The sequence below is a fragment of the Chenopodium album genome, chromosome 6, assembly GCF_948465745.1.
Source record: "Chenopodium album chromosome 6, dcCheAlbu1.1, whole genome shotgun sequence".
NCBI lineage: Eukaryota > Viridiplantae > Streptophyta > Magnoliopsida > Caryophyllales > Amaranthaceae > Chenopodium > Chenopodium album.
In genome coordinates, this window is record NC_137839.1 from 73,799,248 (window position 1) to 73,824,234 (window position 24,987).

At 34.9% G+C, this 24,987-nt stretch overlaps 2 protein-coding genes across 2 annotated transcripts; both read right to left on the reverse strand.

Annotated features, from left to right (window-relative positions):
- Nucleotides 1-570: 570 nt before the first annotated feature.
- LOC145636289 (RNA polymerase II C-terminal domain phosphatase-like 1) lies at nucleotides 571-11,011 on the reverse strand. Its single transcript, XM_081687809.1, has 17 exons — nucleotides 10,104-11,011; nucleotides 8,988-9,467; nucleotides 8,501-8,711; nucleotides 8,189-8,346; nucleotides 8,022-8,092; nucleotides 7,698-7,803; nucleotides 7,443-7,526; nucleotides 6,552-7,277; nucleotides 6,369-6,432; nucleotides 3,961-4,091; nucleotides 3,808-3,861; nucleotides 3,152-3,248; nucleotides 2,155-2,360; nucleotides 1,987-2,073; nucleotides 1,623-1,688; nucleotides 1,398-1,468; nucleotides 571-948 (listed from the first exon to the last, which is right to left on the reverse strand). The coding sequence occupies exons 1-17, from the start codon at nucleotides 10,386-10,388 to the stop codon at nucleotides 843-845; spliced, it is 3,003 nt and encodes a 1,000-aa protein (XP_081543935.1). The 5' UTR covers nucleotides 10,389-11,011; the 3' UTR covers nucleotides 571-842.
- Nucleotides 11,012-14,974: 3,963 nt separating this feature from the next.
- On the reverse strand, nucleotides 14,975-18,080 carry LOC145635242 (uncharacterized). The gene is made up of 2 exons (XM_081686529.1): nucleotides 17,685-18,080; nucleotides 14,975-16,472 (listed from the first exon to the last, which is right to left on the reverse strand). Exons 1-2 carry the CDS (start codon nucleotides 17,998-18,000, stop codon nucleotides 15,235-15,237), a joined length of 1,554 nt encoding a protein of 517 aa, XP_081542655.1. The 5' UTR covers nucleotides 18,001-18,080; the 3' UTR covers nucleotides 14,975-15,234.
- Between the last annotated feature and the right edge of the window lie 6,907 nt (nucleotides 18,081-24,987).

Here is a 24,987-nt window from a genome sequence, read left to right on the forward strand (position 1 = left end):
AGAAGTAAACAATTTCTCCTTTGCCTGAAAGAAAATCGGCAATACGGAGTATTCTTTAAAACTCGGCTCGATCTTGCAAATTTTGCACAAAAATTGCTGCAACTAAAGACTACTTTTCATAGGTTTTGTTTGCAGAATATGATGATCCTATTGTGCAACTAATACTAGCTATAATAATGCTATGAATATCATACAAGGCATATTATGATACATCGGAATGAAATTGGTCAATGTACTGGCTTCTAACAAAATTCAGCCAGACCAAGTTTGCCATTGTCAGATGTATATGTAAGCCAAAAATATGTAGCTTCCCCGTCCTGCAAGCAACGAGCCACCTTGACCAAAATCGCCAAGAGGTATGCTTGTTAAGTTGTTAACCAATCTTCTACGGCAATGAGTCTCAACTGTACATCATGCGTTCTACTAGTCAGGTATATACCCCTTCAAAGCCCTAGGGTGAAGAGACATCTCAAAAGATCATATCCGACTCTCCAAGAGATTATACACTGAATAGACTGTGATGAAGAGACTTCAGCATTTTTTCCATACGACCATTGAATAATCTCAAAGTTGGATAAGTAGGAAAAATGGTAAATTGGATAAGTTGGAAAAATGGTTTAATTTTGGTTCTAAGCATACACTCGACATCAACCTCAACACAATTACTCGAGTTTGTCAAGAAAATTTAAGTATAAGGCTGATCGAAAAATTTGGGTTCTTAGGGGAATGAAGGGGGTCCCATGGTCCAGGCACCCAATGCTGGTGCCAGGTGTGGATATTAGTATATTACTGTACATGGCCACACCATTTGATCACAAAAGAAAGCATTGCAGTTCTTGGTTTCAAGGCACAGGTGATGCATTCCTTGGATATCTTGAAGATGCCATATGTTCTAAAACCCGAGAGTAATCTGGTTTTAGGCGTTTGCTGGTCATCGCTTGCAACAACCTGTAATTCATATGATCAAACAGTGTGAAAAACTCTTATAGCAAGTCAATTCAATAGCATTCCAAGCAAAAGTCACAGGCTCACAGCTTATGAGATACAATCAAAGCCTACTAAGATTTCATTTATTTTTTTAAAAATTTTATTTTTTTTATTTATTTGTATTTTCTCGTTGTAATCTAAGCAGCCAAGACTATCATCCCTTTCTCAATGCCGAAGCATGGAGTATCATGTTAAAAAAAACATACATCAAGAACTCATAAACTCAAGTTTTACTACCCTCGGCTGCTCTACACTCCATCTTGAGATTATGTTAATTTAATTTTGATTTCAAATTTAATCACCCTGCCTGCCTTTCCTTGGCCATCAACAATATCCATAACTATTCTACAGATAAGATTTGGGCATACAAAGGCCAAACTAATTATACAGAAAAGTCTAAGAGTACTAACCGCGGAGAACTTGGACGCTTAGTGTTTTGACCCAGCATGGATTTAAGAGTTGCAAGAGCCATCTCAGCGGCCTGGTAAAAGGCAGAAAAAGATTACATAATCTCCTTGATAAAGAGGCGACACAATTCTAGTTCATTCAATCTGTCTCTTTGTGTGAAAGTGCACGTGTTAGTGTCTCTTAAGATATTGGAGGATTGCAAAAGACTTAACAGAAAGAGCTAATACCTGGATCTTTGCCTCATCCAATGATGATCCTGTGCCCTTGCCCAGAACTTGTCCATTTACTTCCACCTACATAACAATTTAGACCAGAGAGACACAATCAATAAGTGAAACCAAGATTAAATCATTAGAACCATGTTACACTGTCACATGAAAGAGATCTCCATTTATCGGGCCCAGATACAAGTGTCCCAACCCCCCATGACTGCATAGTCAGACTATTCACAGGCCCCCTTTCACACACATGTTAGTCAAGGTGACAAACTTGCAAGTACTAAAAAAAATTATTAGAAATTTATTCTGGACAGATGGAATTAAACAAAACAACAAAACAAAATCACAAGTAACCTCACGCTAGATTTAGTACCTCCATGTGTATTTCATCTCTGTTGACTTGATTAGTTGAAGTCGGAGACTGACCTTTAAAATCCACATCAAGACCCTCTCTCATGCACTGGAAATGACAACCAATAATTCAATCATATAGATTAAAAGAGAAGGCAAAATTTGACGATAGACATATATTACCACCTACCAATTCTTTAAGAGCAGGAACTGAGCCCATGGGGTCCTTAGAGCCATCTACAATAGAGTCATCCAGTCCGGTGAGCTCCGATGAAGGTACTATCTCTTCTTTTCTTGAATTTGCATCACTAACAAATCCCATCCCACTTGGACTCTGACCCCTACTTGTATCACTTTGTGGTGTGCCAGCATCAGACTTATGGGTCAAATATCTATCTGCAATTGCCAAGTATCAAATGCTCAGAATCACCAATAAATCAGATCACATATGAATCAAATATGTATGAGTATCTGCAATTTAGCAGAACAATCATTTGAAGGCAGGACCAAAAAAAAAAAAACAGTTGCGGAATTTAGAACTGAGTTTTTGATATGATAATAAAAGCAGAAGGATTCCTCAATCTTTGGGATTGATATACCGAAACCCTTTACTTGATTCCACAATGAGATAAAGAGGGTCAGGAGAGAAGAAATTTTTTTTATAATCACAAAATAACCAAGTACAACCGGCCAGAAGATAAAATCCATCCAAAGATACAAGTGATGCAGAAGGGAATACTAATCTACTGGACAATATTCAATGTGAAATCAGAAATGGCTTCTAATCAATAGCCAACAACACAAGGTTAATCAAAGGCAACAACGAAAACATCTAATCTCACAATTCTCACAATGAAATCGAAAAAAAAAACTTAGACATGCTGAAAGGGAAGGAAGACGGATTGGTAATTTGGTATACAAGCAGGAGTTTTATAGGAGTATAATAAAATTAAGAGCTTCCTTGATAGTGTGGCGAGTAGAAATGATTTGTTTCTTAGGAACAGGACATCAACTCCATATTGGAAAGGCAGGATTAGTATTTTGGAACAGCATCTCCATACCAGATATGTTATTGTAGCAGTAAAGCCAAATTTGTTGATATGTAAGCCATGGAGTTTATAGAGAGGCAGAGAAGAAAATGATAAATAAAACAAAAAAAGATGGAAATTTTTTTCAGGTAACCTTACCAGCCAAATTCATCAAAGCAGCTTCTGCACAACGTTGCTGGGCTTCCCTTCTGGTTATACCAGTTCCTTCACCGATTTTCTCTCCAACAAAATAAGCCTACAAAGTAATAAGTTATAAGAGTTATAGCAAGATTCATCAGGTAAACAACATGAACAGAAAATCCATTAAATTGAGTGAACACCAGAATTCAGACAGCAAATCAACACCATCAGAAGAATTTAATATACCATGTAAGCAATAATGTCGAAAAAGACAGACAGTTAAGTAACTGTAATAAGAGAGCCTAGTTTATTTTAGGTAGTTTTCTCTGAATATCAGATACAGCCAAATTATAAACAAGAACATAAAAGAGAAGCTTTATGTTAAATGAAATTGAATTACAAAGATTACATACAGAATCCACAAACCAATATACAGTTATACACCACTAAAAATTACCCCCAAAAGCTACAAGTGCCAAGTAATAGTAGCAATTCTAACATTCCAATCCATGACCTTATTAGCATGCTACAGTGTACTCTTAAGTATAAACCAAAGAACATCAGAATGACACATATTTTTAAGTTGGTCATGAGGAAAAACTGGTGCAATAGAAAGTTACAAAAAAAAAAAAAGATCAATTCTAGCATAGTAAGATTTAAGACAGGTAGACAACCTCCATAGAGAACTTCAACTCTGGGGTAGCAACCAACCCTGGTTTAAACTCAACCTGCAATATTCATGTAAGTCAACATAAAGGTAGAAAAAAGTGAGATAAATAAATTATTTAAGTCTCCTCAACCTCTTTCATTATCACCAATGTGATTACCTTGGTTCCCAACCTCATTGCAATGTCATGTAAAGCAGCTGAAGGGCTTTCTGCCAAAGTACTGTTTTTTTCAGATTCGACTTCAAAATCTTTGTTGCTTGAAGCTGATCGGCTCAAAGAGATTTCATCACCTTCAAAAGGGAACAACAACAATAATAAATTCAAAAAAGAAAAATCATAATTTAATAAATAATAATATCATAGGGCATGTATACAAAACAAAACACACACACACACACACACACACACACACACACAAAAAAAAAAAAAAAAAGGAGAGAGAGAGAGAGAGAGAGGAAAAAAGAAAAAAGATTAAAAAAAAGGGTTCTGCTAAAGAATGTCCGTGGGGCGTTGGATTTGATTTATATTTAGTATGGATTTCCCAAATCCTTAATATTAGATATCTAACTTAATGAAAAGAAAAGAATCTTTATAATTTCCAAAGTATCAGAATATTTAATTCACTTACTTTTTCATAATAAACCATGCTAGTACTATTTACTCCGTATTTCTTTCCCTCTCTATATACCAATATGGTAATAGTACCCAAGTTACCCACCCCCAACCAGTGTAGCCGCCTCTGCCCAGAAGGCAGAAGCTACCTCCAGTCACCAGTCACCCAAAAGCTACCACTACCACCACCACCTGCCCCCTCCATAGTCCCAACCACCACCTGCCCCCTCCATAGTCCCAACCACCACCACACAACCATGTCATAAACAAGAAAAAAGCCCCTCTTTCGAATTCGCACCGCCACAACCGCTTGGCATTTCCTTGCCCCTTTACATGGAAGAAACATTATTGGGACAGCGGTAAATCATCAACGGCTTCACCGTCGATTTTAAAATGAAAACCCTATAGAAAAGGAAAGAAAAAAGGGGAAGAATCAACCCTTTCGAGAAAGCTGTGATGACAACATGATGCTTTTGGATGCTATTTCCACAGGACAGAATATGACACTAATTTCTTGCAGTGGCTTGTTAATTGATAGGTCAGAGAATAAATTTTGGCTATGAAGATTTGGGTATGGTTATGAAGAACCAGTTTACAAGGAAATAGGGTTGGAGAAGAATCAATGGAGGTATTACAAGTGGTGGAGATTAGAGGGTGAAGGAGGGTAGATTTTTTACTCAAAAATTTTACAGTATAGGGATGAACTTTTAAGGGGAAGCAAAATCGTGTAACATTGGTAGGAAGCATTTAATGTTTGCTGCAATTAATATTAAGGGAAAACAAAAGAAGACATATATAATTAATGAAACTGGCATGCATCCTGGCTCCAGGGACTCTTTCATAGTAAAAATTTCTCATTTATTATTCTCCTTAACAAGTGCCCCAGAGGCGCTCATTATCATTTGTCATAAATAAAAATAAGAATGGCATAGATCCAGAATCCAAAATTCCAAATGGATCCCAAAAACAGAGGTTCATACATGCAAGTAGAATGTAACTTGATCATGTCGCTAACAAAATAATGCCAGCAAGACTTATTGCTGATTTAGCACATTTGTCCAATATGCAACTTAGACCCAGAACCAGCCTATATGACGTTATGACCAAAAGTTCAAACAAGTCCCGTTTTCATGATATGCAATGCTATCAAGTCAAAAGACTTAAAACACTAGCTTAATAATAAGAAGAAGAGATCATAAAGAAGCTGTAGAGGAGCTTAACAAGTCGGGAAGGAAAAAAAATGGCAGATTCCTCCCCCTCACAAACACCATTACAACAGACTGTAAGGATTTTCTCTACGTAAAAAAAGGTGCGCCAAGCCAATAAGTTAAACACTTTCAAATTAATCAACATGATCAACCACTATTTTTGGAGAGTAGAAAGAGACAGGTTATCCAGGCCATAGAGGAATCCTGAATTGTAAATTATAAAGCTTCCCACATTAATACATAAGAGAAATACATTTCTAATCTTAACAAAGCAGGACAGAAATGGACTACTCCGTACTACGAAGGCAAGTAAAGTAACAACCAGAAATTAAACTCATTTCTATATTACTATGATTGTGTTGACTTATTTTTTCTGAGGAATCCAGGAAATTATTCAATTATAAACTCATTCGTAGCATACCTTATCAACAACCAAGAAATATAATTCTATTCAATAAATAATCAGTTTAGCCTTAGATATGAGCAATAATATACCATCTTCCCATATCAACCACCAAGTCTAATGAGTACTATTACAAATTAAAACAGCCATCCAAAGCATGCACATGACAACGCTTTGAAAAGAAGATTGGATAGATTTAGTTACTCACAAATATACTTCCATGAAATATGCAAATGAAGAAACAGGCAATTCACTTAAGTAGGAACAGAGCAAGCACCAGTCACAAATCAAAATGCAACAACCCCACAATTAAATGAAGATATGTACTTCAAGTCAATAATTACCTCGAAATGACTGATGGCTAGGCACTGAAAAGTTTGACCTCAACCTGTCATCTCTGCGAGGAGCCTGCAGAAAAGAAACTCAGCATGGAACAAAAAAAGGAACGGTAGAATGCTTAAAAGCAAGTAGCATATGCCTTAGTACACACCTAGATTTTAGGTCCAAGTCAAAAAGCTAAAACTTACTTCTCTAGGCAGTCTTTGTTTTTCAGGAAAAGAACGATCAGGCCAAACTGGACTCCCCCCTTTTCGTGGAAAAGAAGGGGGAGGTGGCCGCTGCTTCTCAACATGTACAGCATCAGGAGGTATAGAAAACTCTTTAGCTGGTGGTCGGCCCAGAGGACTCATGTGCATGTGATCCTCGACTTGAAACCAGTTCCCACGTGATTGTACCCGTTGAACAGGACCTGGAACAGGGCCAGACATAGAAACAGGACCTGGAACTGAGACTGAGACTGGAGCTGGGCTGGGACCTGCAACAGGCACTGAACCAGGGACCGGAACAGTCGCAGGAACAGAACCTGGAGCTGCAACAGGAGCTTGAGCAGGAGTTCTTACTGGGAATGGAGACTCGTTTGGTCTCATATCTTGGCCATGCTGCAATATGAGCAGTCGTCTCCTTGTATCAGGATCTAGCTCAGATTCAGGTACTTCACCTTCTTCTCGAGCGGGAGAATTATGCAGCCCTAGGTCCTTAGGACCAATATTACCTAAAGGTCTAGCCAATGGACCTGCTTGTGAATATAGGTTACCATAAGGTGCAATGGATGCTTGGGGTGCAGACTGTGGAATTGTCATGGAAGCAGGAGCAACAGTGAACGGGATAGAAGATGCAAGCCTATGATCAAGATTAACATTCACCGAAGAAGTTGCACTTGGAAGTGACAGGGCTGAAGAGGATAAAACTGCTTCCTGGAGGATGAGAAAAGCCAAATATATTTTCAACTCGATAAGAAGAATAACATAGAAGATCAAATTAATAATGGAAAAAGTCTCGAATTCCTAACTGAAACCACGAAAAAAGAAGAAAAGAGCTGCCAAATCCCCATAGTTGTCCCCCAAGGAGGGATAAATTACCTTAAGCCTTCTTTCAACCTCTGCATCCGCCATCCCGTCAAAACAAATTGTTTCTTTATTTCCATTGGAACCAGAGCCATCATCCTGTAGGTAACGATGTTAACAACATGCCAAGCAAGAAAACAAGCAGCTGACAAATAACAGCAACAACTGTTGCCCATATACAGAAGCAAAGCACCAAATAACCAATAACAACAGGAAACATCTTCCAGGGGCCAGAATATATAAAATTAATGGAAAAAGTAGCAAAAATACCTCTGATACCATATAATTGCTCACGTCAGGTGGTGAAGGTAAATCTTTGGGATCATCTTCAAAAGAAACCTCAGACAACCTTTGTAAGAGACCCTCGTCAAATTCTCTGTAGTGAAACATGTAAGCAAAAGTTTTTAGAAGAAGATATAACATAGAACAATGCAAAAATCAAAAGCCCTACTCAGTCCAGGCAATGATCAAAGGCTTTCTTTTTTACCTTTATCAGTAACAAAATAGATAAATATCAAAATCATGTAATGTCCTCACAAGAACATAACCTTGATACAATTAATACTAATGGTATAACAGATGGAAATGACTTACTTGAAAAAACCACCTCGGACATTGCAAGCTACATTTCTAGCCACACAGAGAACTGGGATGGCATTACTTGCCTGACATAATAAGACACATATGGTTAAAATGCTAGAATGTGAACAAAGTAGGTTAATAACCAATTAGTGGCTCTATGAAGACTTATATATACATACCTCAGCTTGGGGTGCATAATAAGGAGCAAATGCAGGAACAACATGCACCCGAGGCTGATCTTTCTCGTCCCAAACCTTTAGACGATCATCAATCACCAAAGCCATTTTGGGATGACAAATTCCGCCATGGAAAACATTAAACAGCGACTTCTTTAATCCTATCAAATAAATGAAACATAGAAAATGATTACAATTCAACAACAACAACAACAACAACAACAAAAGAAAAAAAAAAGAAAAAGAAAAATAAAGTGTGCACACTCTTCTTGGCATGGAGGAAATTTTACAAACCATGTTTTTTTTAGCTCTTACCAGACTTGACACAAACAATGCGATCCAAAAGTTCCCTCCCACCTATCAAATTTGATTCAGGATCGAGAAGCCTCCACATTTCTAAAGCATAATCTCTTTCAGCCATTGTACAAACATAAACCTCAAAACGTTTACGACCTCTGGCAGTTAGATAGCTGCGGAGATCCTCCCATGCAGGTCTTAATCTTACAAGAACACTTGTATCACGAATCTGGACACATGCATCAAATAAGCATTTGCCGAAACAGAAACAAAACAACTTATGCATAGATATTTAATTATCTGCACACTAAAAATTTATTGACCTAAAAAGTAGCATCACCTATTCACATATCAATGTCAACACACTCACAAGTGAAGTAAACACATTGATTTGCCAACACTTGATCAGACAGAGATAATATGACATTAGATTAAAAGGGGGAAATTTCAAAGCAGTAATACCGACCAGTTCAGCATAAACCATGTTATCAAACAGGCAACATACCTGAGGATTTATTCGAGTAAGGACGATGTTTTTATCCTGTAACCGAATAAGTGGGCGAACAACAGTTTGATGGTTGTCAGAAAGAGCTGGAATAACTTCTGCTTGAATTTTATGGACTTTTCCATTGTCCACCACCTGATCAGTTTCAGCATATTGCTTAAGTATTGCCTTGTCTTCTTGGTAGCGCTTTACTTCTGCCATCATGCCTGCCAATCGTTGCGGGTCAACTTCTACACTCATTTTCCTTTGCAAGGCCTCAATTCTATCTTCGAAAGACCGCAGTGTATTTGCAACTATCAGTGTCTCATCAAGATCAAATACAATACCAAGACATCTAAGATTTAACATCCCAAGACAAGATTCATATAACCCTGGCATGACACAGAAACCCCAGAAACAAGCGGCTGTTACACCATCCGTTCTCCTAGTACGCATTGCCACCAAATGGATCTCCTGATCACCAAAAGGCACCACAGCAGTCTGCAAAAAAAAATCATAAGAATTTAATACTACAAGTAATTAATGTACCCAATGCCTAATCCAGAATTACAATTCATCTGACGCAAACCATGAATCTCTACACCATTCCAGTTCACTTCACTAAAACCATAGCATCTGACCACAAAAGAATTGAATCCACAAATTAGGTTTTTGTTTTTTCCTTATCATTTTCTTCATAAACACTATCAAAGAATACGAGTTATTTTTCATTTCTCCAGTTATTTCAAAGGTTCAATCTTTTTTTTAACCCAATTACAACTTATTTTTCATTCTTTTCGTTTCTTCAATTTAACATGAACCAAAATACTAAACGCAAGTCCAAATGTATTCAATCCAGAGTCAAATCAAAATATCCATCATAATCCAAATTAGTACAGTTGTTCAGATAAAATGGCAATCACTTTAACTAATTTTAATCAAAATGGACAGCCAACCCAACCAAAAATAAAATTCCAAATTATATATCCCACAAGTCCAGTTATTATTATCATTATAATTAATAATCCGAATTCATTCGTGTTTCAGTTCAATTCGCGGTAATCAATCGATTCGAGTCATAAGTTGTTGTTGTTGCAGTTTGGTATTGTTGTTGTTGGATTGGATTAGGGGTTTTACCTTGTTACCTCTGAGACAGGTAGAATGCAATGCAAAAATCTGGGAATCTTGTTGTTGATGTTGTTGAAAATAGTGCAACTTCTCCATCATTTTGAAAGAAACACCACCAGATGATTTTGTAATAGTATGAAGAACAGCAAGTGGTGGACATCTCTCACTTGCTTGTGAATAATCACTTATCCTCAACCCCTTCATCAATAATTCTATGTTGTTGTTGTTGTTCTCAAAATAAATCTCTACTTCACCCAGTAGATTATCACCTTGGTATACTACCGTTTTGATCATTGTTTTTGATTCAATTTTTTTTTTTTAATTTTTTTAAGAAAATTAAAAGAAAAATCAAATTTTAAAAGAAAAAAATTAGGGGGAATTATTTTCTGACTTCAAATTTTTCTGGGTTCGAATTCGATCTGGAATGAATTAGGGTTTCTGATTTTTCGAATTTCTTCGTCTTCTTCGTCGTCTTCTTCCGACAGATTCAAAATTCAACATGTAAACAAGCAGATCTATCAAATTCCAAAAAAAATTAATAAGAAAAAAAATCCATAAAAAAAAAAAGGTGAAATTAGGGTTTGTAAGTGAATAATCTGGCCAAATTTTAAGCAGATCTGATCTGTAAGAAAGAACAATGATCAAAAACGCTAGCGTCAACCAACTCAGATGGATCAAATTCGATAGATTTAGTCCGTCATATGAAGATTTTTATTAGGGTTTTTGATAATTTTTCTCTTTCTATTGTAATTTTTGTTGATGACGATAGTATGATGGAATCTTCGGCGAGAAAAAGAGGAAAACAAAAATTTGTATGAAAGAGAAAATGGAGAGAGAAAAACCCTAGTTTATTCGAAAGGAGGTCAATTTTGGAACTCCAAAAAAGCTGTGGTTGAGGCTATTACAATTTATTTAAATATAAAATGAATTTTAGGGTACTTGTATAGTCGTATACTCGTATATAAATATATAGTGATAATTGTGCTTGTGTTTCTATGTGCTTTGCTAGGCTACGGGGGGGTTTCCTTCAACCACTAGTTTTTGGTTTTCATGAGTGTTACGTTTTAGGTTCGCGGCAACTGCGTAAATGTCGTGTTATAGAATCTGCGCTAGTAAGTTGTTATAGTTGTATCTAGCAAGATTAGGTTAGATCTTATTGTCATAATCCGTGATTCGTGAGACGGTAAGAAGATGATTTGTTTGCTTGCCTGTATGATAAAAGTCTTTTGATTTAAAGGATAAAAGCTCATTCTTCCACAAAAATGACTAATTAAGGCTATGTTTAACATTGTTTTGGTTTGCTTGGTTTTCGTTTTTCTTAATTTCAAGCATAAAGCAAAACTAGTTCGACAAAATTATTTTATGAAAGACAAGTTCCCCATTGTTTGAACTTAATCAAAGCGAAAAAATAAACAAAAAGTTGTCTCTATCTCACTATCTCTCTCTCGCACGACTTACTGGTCCAATCAACCAACTCAACTCTCATAAAATGTTGAGCTCCTCTGGTTATTTTTGCCAGCAAGCCTTTTCTTTCGTTTTAGATTGTTGGTTGCATATTTCTATAGGATTTAGCCCATAATTTCATGAATTATTTGCTCATATTATCAATAGTTTTTCGTTTGGGTTGCTACGTTATTTGTCATATGAGTTGCAGATAATTATTATGGAGGTGTACGTACGTTCATATATTGTTATTTATGGTTATAGTAAGATTCATGGGAAAACCGAGCATGAAGAAGAAGATCCGATGAAAGTGTTCGTATAATGTTATTTATTATGGTTACAGTTAATACTAGGTAGTGTGAGTGATCTGACAAGCTTGATATCTTCTCTTAAATAGAGGGAAAAAATATAAACAGTTTTGAAAACTTAAAATGAAATCTGATTTCACTTTTGATAAAACTAAAAATGATGACAAACGATGCCTAAGTGATTACTAGTGGGTTTAAGAAGTTGAACTTGCATAGTTTGCTTGAACAAGGTAAGATAGCCTCCTCATAACAATTAGTGTTTAGTTAACATATTTTGCCACAAATAAAGATTGCAAATAATTTTGTACTTCGTATTAAAAAAACAAAAATAAAGATTGTAAACAGTTAGGGTTATGTCACAATTTCAAAAAAGAAAATGACCGATAAATAGATTATGTTTTATGTTTTTTCCTTACATTTTAAAAACACTTAATGAATTATTTACTTGCAACAATCCTTAACATTTATTTGATTCCCATTATGTTCCATTTACTTTTTTGTCTCGAATCTTTTTGTAATAAATAATTTGATGGTTATAAAATAAAGTTCTTGTTACCTATTTGGTACAAATGCGAAACCGATAAAACTACTAACAACTTACATTTTTAATGATTCTTCACATTTCCCCTTTTATATTAAAACCCTAATTCTTCTTGTCAAAAGTAAGTTGATGGCATTAAAATGAGGTAACTGTTACTTATTTAATTTGACACAAGTATGGACAAACTGTGATGGATGCAGATTTCTATAGATAGTGGGTCACCACCATCCACCGACTACCATAGCAATCAGTAACAATGCATAAAAAAACATTAAAAGTGAATGTTTCATAGAGGTTCATTCTATGAGTAATCATCCCTCCCATGTATCCCTTAAATAACTCTGTTTATAAGAGGAAGTTGAAAATTAGATTGGGAAATTTGTCTTTAAAGAGAACTAGAACTAGAACATAGTTAGCCGAATTAGCCCAAGAATTACCTTGCGAAAGGACCCTTAATCTAACGCAAGATTTTACCATAAGTAAAAATTTTAGAGAGATGCGACACGATGATTAAGGAGGGATATCTTTCTATACTTGTATATGTATATTTTATAAAATTTAAATATGATAGATTTTCCCTTTATTTCATTTTCATTTGTAACGTTTTGACTTTTATGATCAACTTTTTAAAATTTTGACTTTAAACAATTGTAACTTTTTTATGAATTTTTTTTACATTAAATTTGATTTGAAATTTATATTCAAAATATCAACTTTTTAAAGTAGTTTTCTTAGTATTAAAGCTATAATTTTCATTTTCAACTTTTTGGGATGCAAGTTTTTTTTTTCAAAGATCTTTTTTTTTTCCAAAAAAGGTGATTAAGCAGATTGAAACTAGTTGCAAAGTAATTTTGTAGACCGGTGATCGGTATTGCTATAGTTTAAAACGCTCTAGTTGCTTGGGATTGAATATGCTTATCTAAGGCCCTATTCTGTTCACCTTATTTTCACTTATTTCAGAGTCAATAAGTTCTGATAAGAGTTAATAAATTGAGAGTTTAGATTATATAATTAATAAGTTGAGGAAAAATAAGTTCAGATAAGCTGTGACATAATAAGAGTTAATCAGGGCTACCAAGTTTAATTTATAACTAAAATAAGTTCAAATAAGGGCTAATAAGTTCAAATAAGTTCAGTAAGCAAAAATCAGGTGAATAGAACACACCCTAAGTACGCTAATGGCCTGAGCATTAAGAATTTGGCTAACTGGAAAAAAGCAGCAATCTCTTTCCCTTTCCTTTTCCAATTGCTCTTAGGCAATCTAGAAAATTATGTCTTGCAGAAATTTCATGTAGCCGCAATGGTGGATCTTGCTCAAAACTAATCCTATACCCCAACATTTTATAAGTAGGTATAGGTTATTTAACTTCATTTACTAATAAACTACAATAATTTACGGGAGGTCTGGTCCCGAATGGTCCTAGTGGAAGGTCCCTCCTTTGTGTAGCCGATTGGACAAAATGGATAAGGTTGTTCATAAATGGTTGCAGGGTGATATTTTGCTAAAGTACGTATACATCGGAGAAGAGTAGTTCATAATAATCAGGTTCGTCAAAAAAATAAATATATATTACACGGGCAATTCAGAACAAGTTATATGCTACTGACAGGCTTGGGAATTCCTGTGATCCTATACGTGCTCTTTGTCGAGCCATTGCTGAATCTGCTTAATTAGCATCTTTTCTTTGCGCGTTCCAATTAAGTCTGCTGAATCCGGAGTTGTATTTTGAGGGTCCTGGGTTGCAATAGATCACTTGAGCACTTGAACTTATATTTGGATCGGATAGTGTAATTAAAGCTAGCAGAACGTACAAGGTTTCTTCTGAGCTTTACTGAGGCCATACATCAGAATTAGAGGAAGCGCTGTAATTTTTAGAAATGCTGATAGGATCGGGGTTATATACTTATATCAGTGTTTCGAAGGATATTATTTTCCATGTTGCTTGCAGATCAGATGTTCTTAAGTTGATCAATGAATGTAGATTACTTTTGCAAATATCAGGGTTCTCTGCTATTAGTTGCCTTTGCTGGTGTTGTTTTGAGGCTAGGCCTTTTGCTGTAACTTTGGTTACATTTTGGTAATAAAATCTCTTATTATTTGCTAAAAAAAAAGCTAGAATTTCCAACCACAACTAATTAACAATAAGCTAGAATTTTAAGTTCCTTCCACCAAAGAAAAAACACAACAAGTGCAGTAATTCCATAATTTCAAGCCTGTTGCTTTGGAAAGCAAAATGGGTTTGTGGAGCTTGGTAATTCCAAATATGATCATCTATTTTACACTAGATCATTTATTAACATTGTTTTATAGATATTCACATTAATAGAAGTATATATAATGTCCGAGAAACCGAGATCAACATCATTTGTCCTTATTATCTATATACCTAAAAAATTATGTACACGTATCGAGCAGTAATTACTATATTCGACATTTTAAAATTGCAATTTTTTAGCCCATATATATATCGAATATGTGTAAACCTAAAAAAAAAAAATCTCTACAAGAATTTCATCAAACATGTAATATTATGTATAGTACTAGTCTCCAAACCAAAATGTAGAGTACAAGATAAATTTTTAAATGGTACAAGAAAAAAAATACCATATATTGACTACCATGAGTCCATGACAATGATGAAATCTATATCAACTTTTATCAAATTAATTTACCATATTGCTGTATAAACCTTACATATTATGACAATTAAGGGAAAAACAATTTGATCATAATAAACTAACGCTTATATTTTGTAAAGAGAATCAAAGATCTCCAAAAAAAACCATCACAATTACCAATTAGAAAGACTACTACTATAACACAAGCAACAAATTAAACGCTAAGCAATCAAAGCTCCTCACCACGGCCTTGCGACGTCGTCCCCTGGCCCTTACCCTTCACGCCATCAGTAGCTTTCTTTTTGGCACTACCATACCCTTCCTTGGCCTTCTCCTTAGCCCATTTTAAATTTCCTTCCGCCTCGGCCTCCTTGAACTTCGCCTCCTCGGGTATCTTAGTCCCCCATTTATTAGCCGTCTCCTCGGCCTCTTGGTCTGTTTGAGACAATGTTTCCTTTGCTTGCTCAACCTTTTGAGCTACATTATCCTTGGCCTCCTTAGCCTTTTGCGCGGCTACTTCTGCCTCTCGTTGAGTCTTGTTTTTAACTTTCTTTGAGGCATATTCTACATTCTCTTGGATCATTTCCTTTGCATCTTGAGCCTTCTCGATGGTTACATCTTTCATTGAAGCGGCCTTATTAGCCGCCTCACTAACAGTTTCATAGGCTTTCTCCTTGGCTTGTCGAGTTGTTTCACTTGCCTTCTTTGATACCTCTTCAGCATTGTCTCGAACACTTTCTCCAACTTTACGCGCCTTCTCTGTGGCAGAGTCCTTATAAGATGATGCCTTGTTAGCGGCTTCTTTGGATTTCTCAAGAGTAGCATCTTTAACATTTGAAGCCTTCTTAGCAGCATCACTAGCCGTTTCATATGCTTTATCCTTTGCTTGTCTAGTTGCTTCACTCGCCTTATTCGAGGCCTCTTTAGCATTGTCTCGAACTTTACCTCCCACTTCTTTAGCCTTATTAGTGGCAGAGTCCTTGAACGATGAAGCCTTGTTCGCGGCCTCATTAGCTTGCTCATATCCCTTATCTCTCGCTTCTTTCGACTTCTCAAGTGTAGCATCTTTAACATTTGAAGCCTTCTTCCCTGCCTCATTAGCAGTTTCGTATGCTTTTTCCTTTGCTTGTCGAGTTGTTTCACTAGTCTTCTTCGACGCCTCTTCAGCATTGTCTCGGACCTTGTTTCCCATTTCTTTGGCCTTATCAGTGGCGGAGTCCTTAACTGATGAAGCCTTGTTAGCGGCCTCATTAGCACGTTCATATCCTTTATCCCTTGCTTCTTTAGACTTCTCAACAGTAGCATCTTTGACATTTGAGGCCTTATTGGCTGCTTCATTAGCAGCTTTATGTGTCTTATCCTTTGCTTGTTTACACTTCTCCTTTGTTTTGCCGGAGGCTTCCTTGGCAGTTTCACACGCCTTCGATTTTAAATCTCCAGCAGCGTCGGACATATGTTCTCCAGTATCTGCACGCCCAAGAGACATACATCAATATATACTATATGGTCTGCATCATGCTAATAGTTATTGTAGATCACTTACTGTAAAAAAAAAACATTACTAAATAAAATCTTACATTATTACATATATGCATTATGCAATCAACCATATTCTCTTCTAACATTCTTACAAATTCTAGCATGATCAAAGTAGTATTTTGGCCATAATCCATAGTTAATACGAAGTATAAAGTTCAAAACAAGCAACAAAATCGGACTGTCAAATTTGGACTTGTTATAATATCAACCACTTGTATGTGCATTCTCAGTTTAAAAAAAAAAAAAAATATCAACAATACGCCATATCTTTATTATGCATAAAATCACAGATTGCATTGGCTTTATATCTAGCACAAGTTAAACAATTAAATCAGCATTTAATGCCGGTTAAGTCTTGGATAAGACGGTCTTACAATAACTAATCGAGTGCCGGTTAAGTCTTGGATAAGATGAGCTTACAATAACTAATCGAGACATATAATATACTAGAATATATATGATACTCTTAAGCAAGTAAGATTTCCCCCAAAATAATAAATAAACAAAGTAAACTTGATCTCATGGTAACTAATACTACAAGTAGGTTATTATAATCTATAAAGCAATCTCATACAAGTTAATATTTCTCTTTAATTTCGATCTACATATTTTCACAAGACAAAACAATATATAAATCAAATCGAAATTTCAAAGCATTTTAAATTTAATTTATATATTAGTCTCAATTAGTATACAACTACATATCCAAAGGACCAAAGACCAAACTATTCATCTCAAACCACTATATCAACGTACTAGCATGAATTAAACAACAAAAAATTTCAAGGCAATGTTAAACCATATAATATTACTTTGTGCATTATATACGAGTAGTTTTAAAAGACCCTCTTCACAAGGAAAACTCCAAACTAGTGCAATTACTAATACATTTATGTACTATTATATACTCTGTACTTTCTCTGTTTTTTTAGTTGACACCTTTTTATTATCATCACGTTTGTTAACACATGTTTTTAAAGATTAATATATCTAATTCTCAACATTATAAAAATATAAAAAGTGAACATAAATACAATTTATCGTATAACCACAAAAGTGAGTTAAAAGTGTGTTGTGTGAATAGTGTAAAAGTCAAATTGTGTGAACTAATTTAAAAAAATAGAAAAACTATATACGTACCCGTAACGACTTGGTCGATATTATCTTCATTGGTTGAGGGCGCATCAACATGATCATCACTCTTCAAGCCAAGGCCCTTTTGAATTTTCTCCTTAGCCCATTCAGTCCAAGGGGCAGCCTCTTCAGAGAATTCATCCTCTGCTTGATCAATACCGTCCTTTGCTGCTTTTGTGTTCCCCTCTAGCTTATCCACCGCCGCGGTTTTCCCTCCATATGCAACGCTGGAGTTGCTATCGACAATCGCCACTGTCGCCGCCGCCACCACCACTAGTAGGACTACTTGCACAACCACTTTTGACCACCTAAAATCCACCATTTTTCTCCCGGAAAAAAAAATAGATGTATGTTTTTGCTTTTGTTAAGGGTTTTAACTATATATGTAAGTAAATTAACTGTAAGAGATTGTTGTTCAAGTACATAATAAAATGTTTAGGCAGTTGATGGGGGTACAAATAAAGAGATGTACGTATTTTAGAAGGTGTTAACGTGTTCATGGGATGGACACATGTCCTCTTATTAAGCCATGTTGTGGTGCCTTGGTGGCACTGTGAATATGTGACATCTATTTGCCTCTTTTTTTAAAAAAAAAAAATAATATTTTCCTAAATAAAATTTGATGTTCCATCTATATTTTCACAATATTAATTTTTTTTTTTAATACTCTGTAGTTTATACTCCGTATCTAATGAAGTAAAGATATAAATGAAATGCGCAGTATATAAATTATAGTACACAATCTTAATTAAAATCAAGAGTAAATTCATTTATATCGTCCATAATATGTAGTAGCTATTAGGACCTGTTAAAAAAAAAAAAACAAAAATTAGGACCTGTTCTCTTCAGTTTTAGTTCAGTTTAAAATTTTCTTCTTTTATAAGCATTTTAATTTAGCTCAATTCAATAAATCAGAATATATTCTTAGTGATATAATTAAATATATATAAAAAAAATTATAATTATTATAGTGTATGATCTTACAAGGTCGAAGCTTATCAACTAAACTAGCAAGGTATATTGAAATATTGGTTGACAAAAAAAATGAATCTCGTTCAATATTGGGCAAAGTGCACTTATTACCTACTGGAGAAGGAAGTGTGGCCAATGAAACACGTATTACGTATAGTATATTATAGAAGCAGTTTAGGTGTAAGGGATAATCTAACATGTCTGTAAAGTTTTAGCATTCATAACTTCATTCTGAACCAATTGACAAAGTGAACTTCATCCTAATCTCTTACGAATTCAGGATACATGTAATTTAGATAAGTATCGGTGAATAAAAATCAGCTGAATAAAATTAGTGAACGGATTCATATATTTTGAATAGGGTAGGCCAACAATTGTTGTTGGTATGATTTTTTTTTTTCATTAATCACACACTATATTTTATTTATACAAATCGAATTTGATTTGAAATAGTGTATACATATAATTAAATATATTGCATTGTTCAAATTTCACACAGTTTAACCTTACTTGTTGAATTGAGTATGTTAAGATTTCTTTGGAATAGAAGGGGAATGATAAGAAAATCCCCACCTAAGCTTGTAAATATTAATCTCGTAACTTAATCTTAACACTAGATTAAGTATTTTTTTTTTTAAGATTGTCCATCCGATTCACCTACATTCTAATTCGACTCGGGTATCACACCTGACTTTTGATGGGTGAGTCTCTCAAGAGTTTCTGCATACAGTGAGGCTCGAACCCGAGACCTCCCTTAAGTTACATCAAATTGCAACTCTTATTGATAACATCAAGTATTACCTATTAAAGTATGTTCAATTTTCATATGATAGAACGAATATATGATTAAATAATTGAGAGTGAGGGATAGATCAAGTGGTTAGAGCTTTCCTCTCGATTCCAGGATCTCCATTCTCACCTCGTCCTTGTGGCTCTTTAAACACCAAAAAATATAATTAAATAATTAAGGTATGTCTATAAATCTATAATCTTAACTCTCAAAATAAAAACACTCAAACAAAGGAAGCAAAAAGCCCTATGCAACGAGTACACCTAAGGAGCTGAAAATTCGACAAGTGTCCAATCCTATTTAACACGTCTACATGTTGCACAATCAATAGCATTATTACGGACTTGGGAGTATGCACATGCATCACCACATACATTCCAACACCACTTACGAATGCAACATTAACGTTAATAATACACCGTTTGCCAAAAAAAAAAAAAAATGTTAATAATACACGTTAATTAGTGGTCATAATAATTGTACTAGTCACTAGACGTTTTTTGTTCTCTTATTATCAAGGGAAAAAAAATGGCGGGGTCTCGGTCGTGGTCGAGTATGGTGGTGCAAGTGCTCGTATTGCTAGCGGCGGTGGCCGTGGTGGCGGTGAAGTGCAACTCCACGCTAGTGAATGCGGCGACGGGCAACATGAAGAAATCAGATCACGGTGAAGCAACGAAGACGAGTTGGGCTCAGGTTGGCGAGGTGGTCACTGAGGAATGGGCCAAGGAGACCATTCAAGGTGGCATGGGGTTGAAAGAAGCATTTCGTTGTGCTGGTGGTAATGCTTTGTTACTACAAATTTTACTTCCTATTGTGTTTAATATTCTTTCGGTCTTAAATTTCTTGCTTCGTTATTTGACTTTTTAGTGTCTAACTGACTAACTAGTTTAAATTTTAATTTACTTTGTTTCAAGGTTTATTATAAAAAGATATACTCATATACCACCTCCAATCCAAATTACTCGGAACTTTGGAATATTTTATATCTCACAAATAATACCCAAAGTTGCGAGTAATTTGGACCGGAGTTGGTATAAACTTCCCGTGGTATATTTATATTTTTTTGAGAAAAACGTCAACCTAATGTATTAATTAAGGGATAAAGCATATGTAGTACATATGGAGAAATCTTCGTTGAACAATGGTTAACACACGCTTGTTCTTGAAGGCTATTAAAAAGTAAATAGGGGCAATTCATATTTTTCAATTATTGTAAAAGGGGGACATACTGAAAACAACTGAAGTGAATAGAGATGAAATAAATTGTTTATAAGAGAAGGAAATTAGGAATTGAATTGAAATAATTGGAGCTGAGTTGAAATTAAGCTTGCACAACAGGCCCGTAGTCTTTTGAGTTACACTTTAACTTGACTAACTCAGGGCCTGTTTTGATTTATTAAAAACAACTCAATTGAACTGAAATGAACAAATTGGGGCTAAACTGAATTGAATTGAATTGAATAAAACTGAAATGAATTGTTTGTAAGAGAAGGAAATTGGGAAGTGAACTGAATTGATTAAAGCTAATCGAATTGAGCTAAATTGAACAGAACAAACTCTTATTAGACCCTACTAATATCAATTTTCAATTTGTTTTTACGCCTAATAAGTTCGGATTGATTAGCCTTATTGAGGCTTTTTTTTTTTTTTTTTTTTTTTTTACTTATTTATTTAATATAAGTCTCAAATTTTAAAAGTTCCGACTGATTAGCCATATTGAGCCCCTTTTTTTTTTAATTATTATTTTAAGTCAAATTTGAAGCCTAGTAGAATATCCAATGTGATAATTTAGGCCATATTCTGTGCACCCTCATATAAGTTTACATAAAAGTTAATAAGGGTTTTAGTTCAGGTTAGTAGAAAGTTGCTAAATAGAATGCACCTTTGATAAATGTGTCGGACTAATTGCATTGTGATGCATATACTTTTAGACCTTTGAGAAGTGAAGTAACACATCTATTATTGTATGCATATGTAATATAACATGACACATAAGCAATATGAAGCCTATCATCCACTTTTAATTTGTATGAATTGTTACTTATTATGCTGGCAGATGTAGTAGACTATACAGCCAAAACTGCTAAGGAAGCGAAATCAAAGGCATGCGAAACGGCTAATAAAGTTTCAAACAAGGTGAAAGAGAAGACAAATGTAGTTACTGATGAAGTAGTCAACGAGGCCTTACATGTAAAGGATGCCTTTGTTAAGAAGCCCCAAGAAGCAACGACGGAGAAAGGACATGGAAGCTTCAAAGAAAGGTGTGATGTTGCCAAGAAAGCGGCGAGTGAGGGTTTGTGTACGGCAATGGAGAAGGTCCGGGGGATGTTGTCTTGGCGGCATCACGATGCGGAGCTATAATGGTGTAAATATGTTGCTTGCATTAACATTGATGTGTTCTTGAGTTAATTCCTAATTAAAGATGGGTTAAGATTTTTCAAAGCAATATTAAATCATATAGGCATATACAATTAGGTGATTGCTCTTGGTAAGAAGATATTGTTCCATTGTATTTGCTTTGGCAGCATCAAAAATTGATTGTCTGGGCAAAATTTTCACAGTCAAGGAATCTACTCAAACTATTATTATATAAACATGGCCTTGTGAGATTTTATTTGTAAAATGTATTTTTGGTTGCTGAAGAAATAGTCTGCCTCTAATAATTTGAATACTTTTCAGTTATTATACCAATAAATGCAAAGTGCGTTGATGTAAATAGAATTCTTTGTAGGTATTGTATACCATTAAAATATAATTTTAAATGAACTAATAAGCGTTTTTAGAGTTATGAATGACTTTAGTTATTAAAGGCCGAAGAATGCTTTTTTTTTGTGGTACACTCTCTCAATATCTCAAAAGATGATTTAGTTTCTCTTAAGGTTACTATATGTTAACTATTGGATCATTTTTTAAAAAAAAAATTACTAAGGCTATTATCCTTTTTTTGGGCATACATATATATGCTTAGTTAATACATTAGATGAAATTAAAGTAATACAAAATACAATTTAAGTTCAGTAAACTACTTAAAAGAGATTTACTAGCTCTAATAATACCACAAATATTAATTATCTAAAATTGATATTACTGTAATATCACAAATATTAAGCTAGCTACTCAACAATCATCATCTCATAAAAAATTAAAAATTAAAAAAAATAAAAAATAAAAACTGAATTGCTGCTCTGATCTCATTGATGCTTAGAACTTAATCCACATAAAAGCTGCTCATAAAATAATAGACATTTTGTGAGAAACTACCTTTTAAAGCATTTGTTTTGCGAGAAACTACCTTATAAAAAAAATGTTGTAAAAAACTACCTTATAAAAGCTAAATGTTGTAAGATACTACCCTTGGTCAGAAAGTGAGAGTTGACTTAATTTTTCCGGCTTTAACCTAGTCACGTGTCGGTCACGTGACGTTTAATTCATCTTTCCCCATTTTTTCCCCTAATTTTCCCCGAGCCTATCCATATAATACCCAAGATGAATTAAATGTCATGTGACCGGCACATGACTTGGTCAACGCCGGAAAAATTTAGTCAACTCTCACTTTCCGACCAAGGGTAGTATCTTACAACATTTAGCTTTTATAAGGTAGTTTATTACAACATTTTTTTTATAAGGTAGCTAGTTTCTCGCAAAAAAATTTATTTAAAAGGCAGTTTTTGTCCTAAAATAATATACACTGCACTTGCAATTCATCATAGTCATTTTGAGAAGGCATTGGATCAATTTTTTTTTCCTAATAACTTCTTACTCCCTCCGGTTTTAAATACTTGCTCCACTTTGCTTTTGCGGCTGTTTTTAAATACTTGCTCCATTTCCTTATTAGAAAGTTTTTTATAATATTTAATTTATTTTTCTCAATTAGTGGATCTAATAAAATTACTTTTATATTCTCTCTTCTCCAATTTACCTTCCACCAACCCCATTACCCCACTATCTCCATATTTTAATACTTTATTTAATTTCTCCTAAAACTCCGCGCATGGAGAAATGGAATAAGTATTTAAAAACGGAGGGAATTTCACGTCATTTCAAAACTCTAATATCAGCATATAAATGGACCATCTCAATTAAAAAATTTAAGGTATGAATTGGTTTATATATTCTATAGAGTATATTTCTATCACATAAAATGTATTGGTTTATCTCATACATTAGCACAGCTACACTCTAATAAAGATTAATTAACCAAAAAAAAAAAAGTTAACTCACCTGACCAAAAACAAAATAACGTACTCAAACTACGACGACGTCTAAAAGTTGACACGTGCTCAAACCATTCAACTCGTTACACCATACCATTACATCTGTTATTACTATCCAGCAGCTGCATTATCGTCAATATCTTTAGTTTCTAACACCACTTCTAACAAAAAAACGTAACATAATAAACTTCGTCACATTTACAACAAAGAAAGAATAATTGTGTATATATATATATATATATATATATATATATATATATTCTCAACTCTTTATTTTTTCGGGAAAAATATGGCGGCATCTCGGTGGCCTACACTTGGGTTTTGGGGTTCGTAATCTGAGTTCGTGGGTGGTAATGGGTTGTAGATTCGAGGGTGGTGGCGGATTTTGGGTTCTGGGTTGTGGCGGATTTATGCGAAAGGGACGAATTTTATGTTAAATTGCGGATCTTGGGTTCTGGGTGGTGGCGAATTTTGGTGGTTCTGGGTTCGTGGGTTTTGGGGTTGTGGGTGGTGGTGGGTTGTAGTTGGTTCGGTGTTTAGGGGTGGGTTGTAGTGGGTTCGGTGTTTAGGGCTGTGGGTGGTGGTGGGTTGTAGTGGGTTCGGTCTTTGCTGGTTTCGTGGTGGTGGGTGGTTTCGTGGTGTTAAATGGTGGTGTTGGGTGGTTCCGTGGTGCTTGATGGTGGTGTTGGGTAGTGTCGTGATGCTAGGTGGACAGGTGGTGGTGGTGGTGGTTAGGTGAATTCCAGTTTCTGGGTTGTTAACTTTAATTTTTTTTTTAAGTAGGATTAACACACTTAAGTGTATGCCCTTATTTTTCATTAATCATGGTTTTAATATTTTGCCTAGGAGCCCGCAATCTACTACTCCCTCCGTCCCATAATTACAGGCAAATATACTATTTTGGGTGTCCCAAAATGTTCCTCCTATTACTAAAAATAACACCCAATTATTACTTACTTTTTACCTTTTCCATACAAATTACACACATACCTAAAAAATCATTACCTACTTTTTCACTTTTTTATACAAAATACACACATAACTATAAAATCATTATTTACTTTTTAATTTTTCCATATAATATTCTCTACTTTTTATCAACATTATTCACTTTTTAAGCTTTTCCATACAATATTCCTCTACTTTTTCACCCTCCTTAAAAACCGTACTTTTTAGAGTTATTTGCATGTAATTATGGGACGGAGGGAGTAGTTTGTTGCGACTAAAAAGTAACGGAGGGAGTATACTAGCATCATCCTAATAAGATTAAGTCCATATGAACATACTCCGTACTCGGAAAGAATTGTACTGTAATGGGTAATCTTGGACAGGG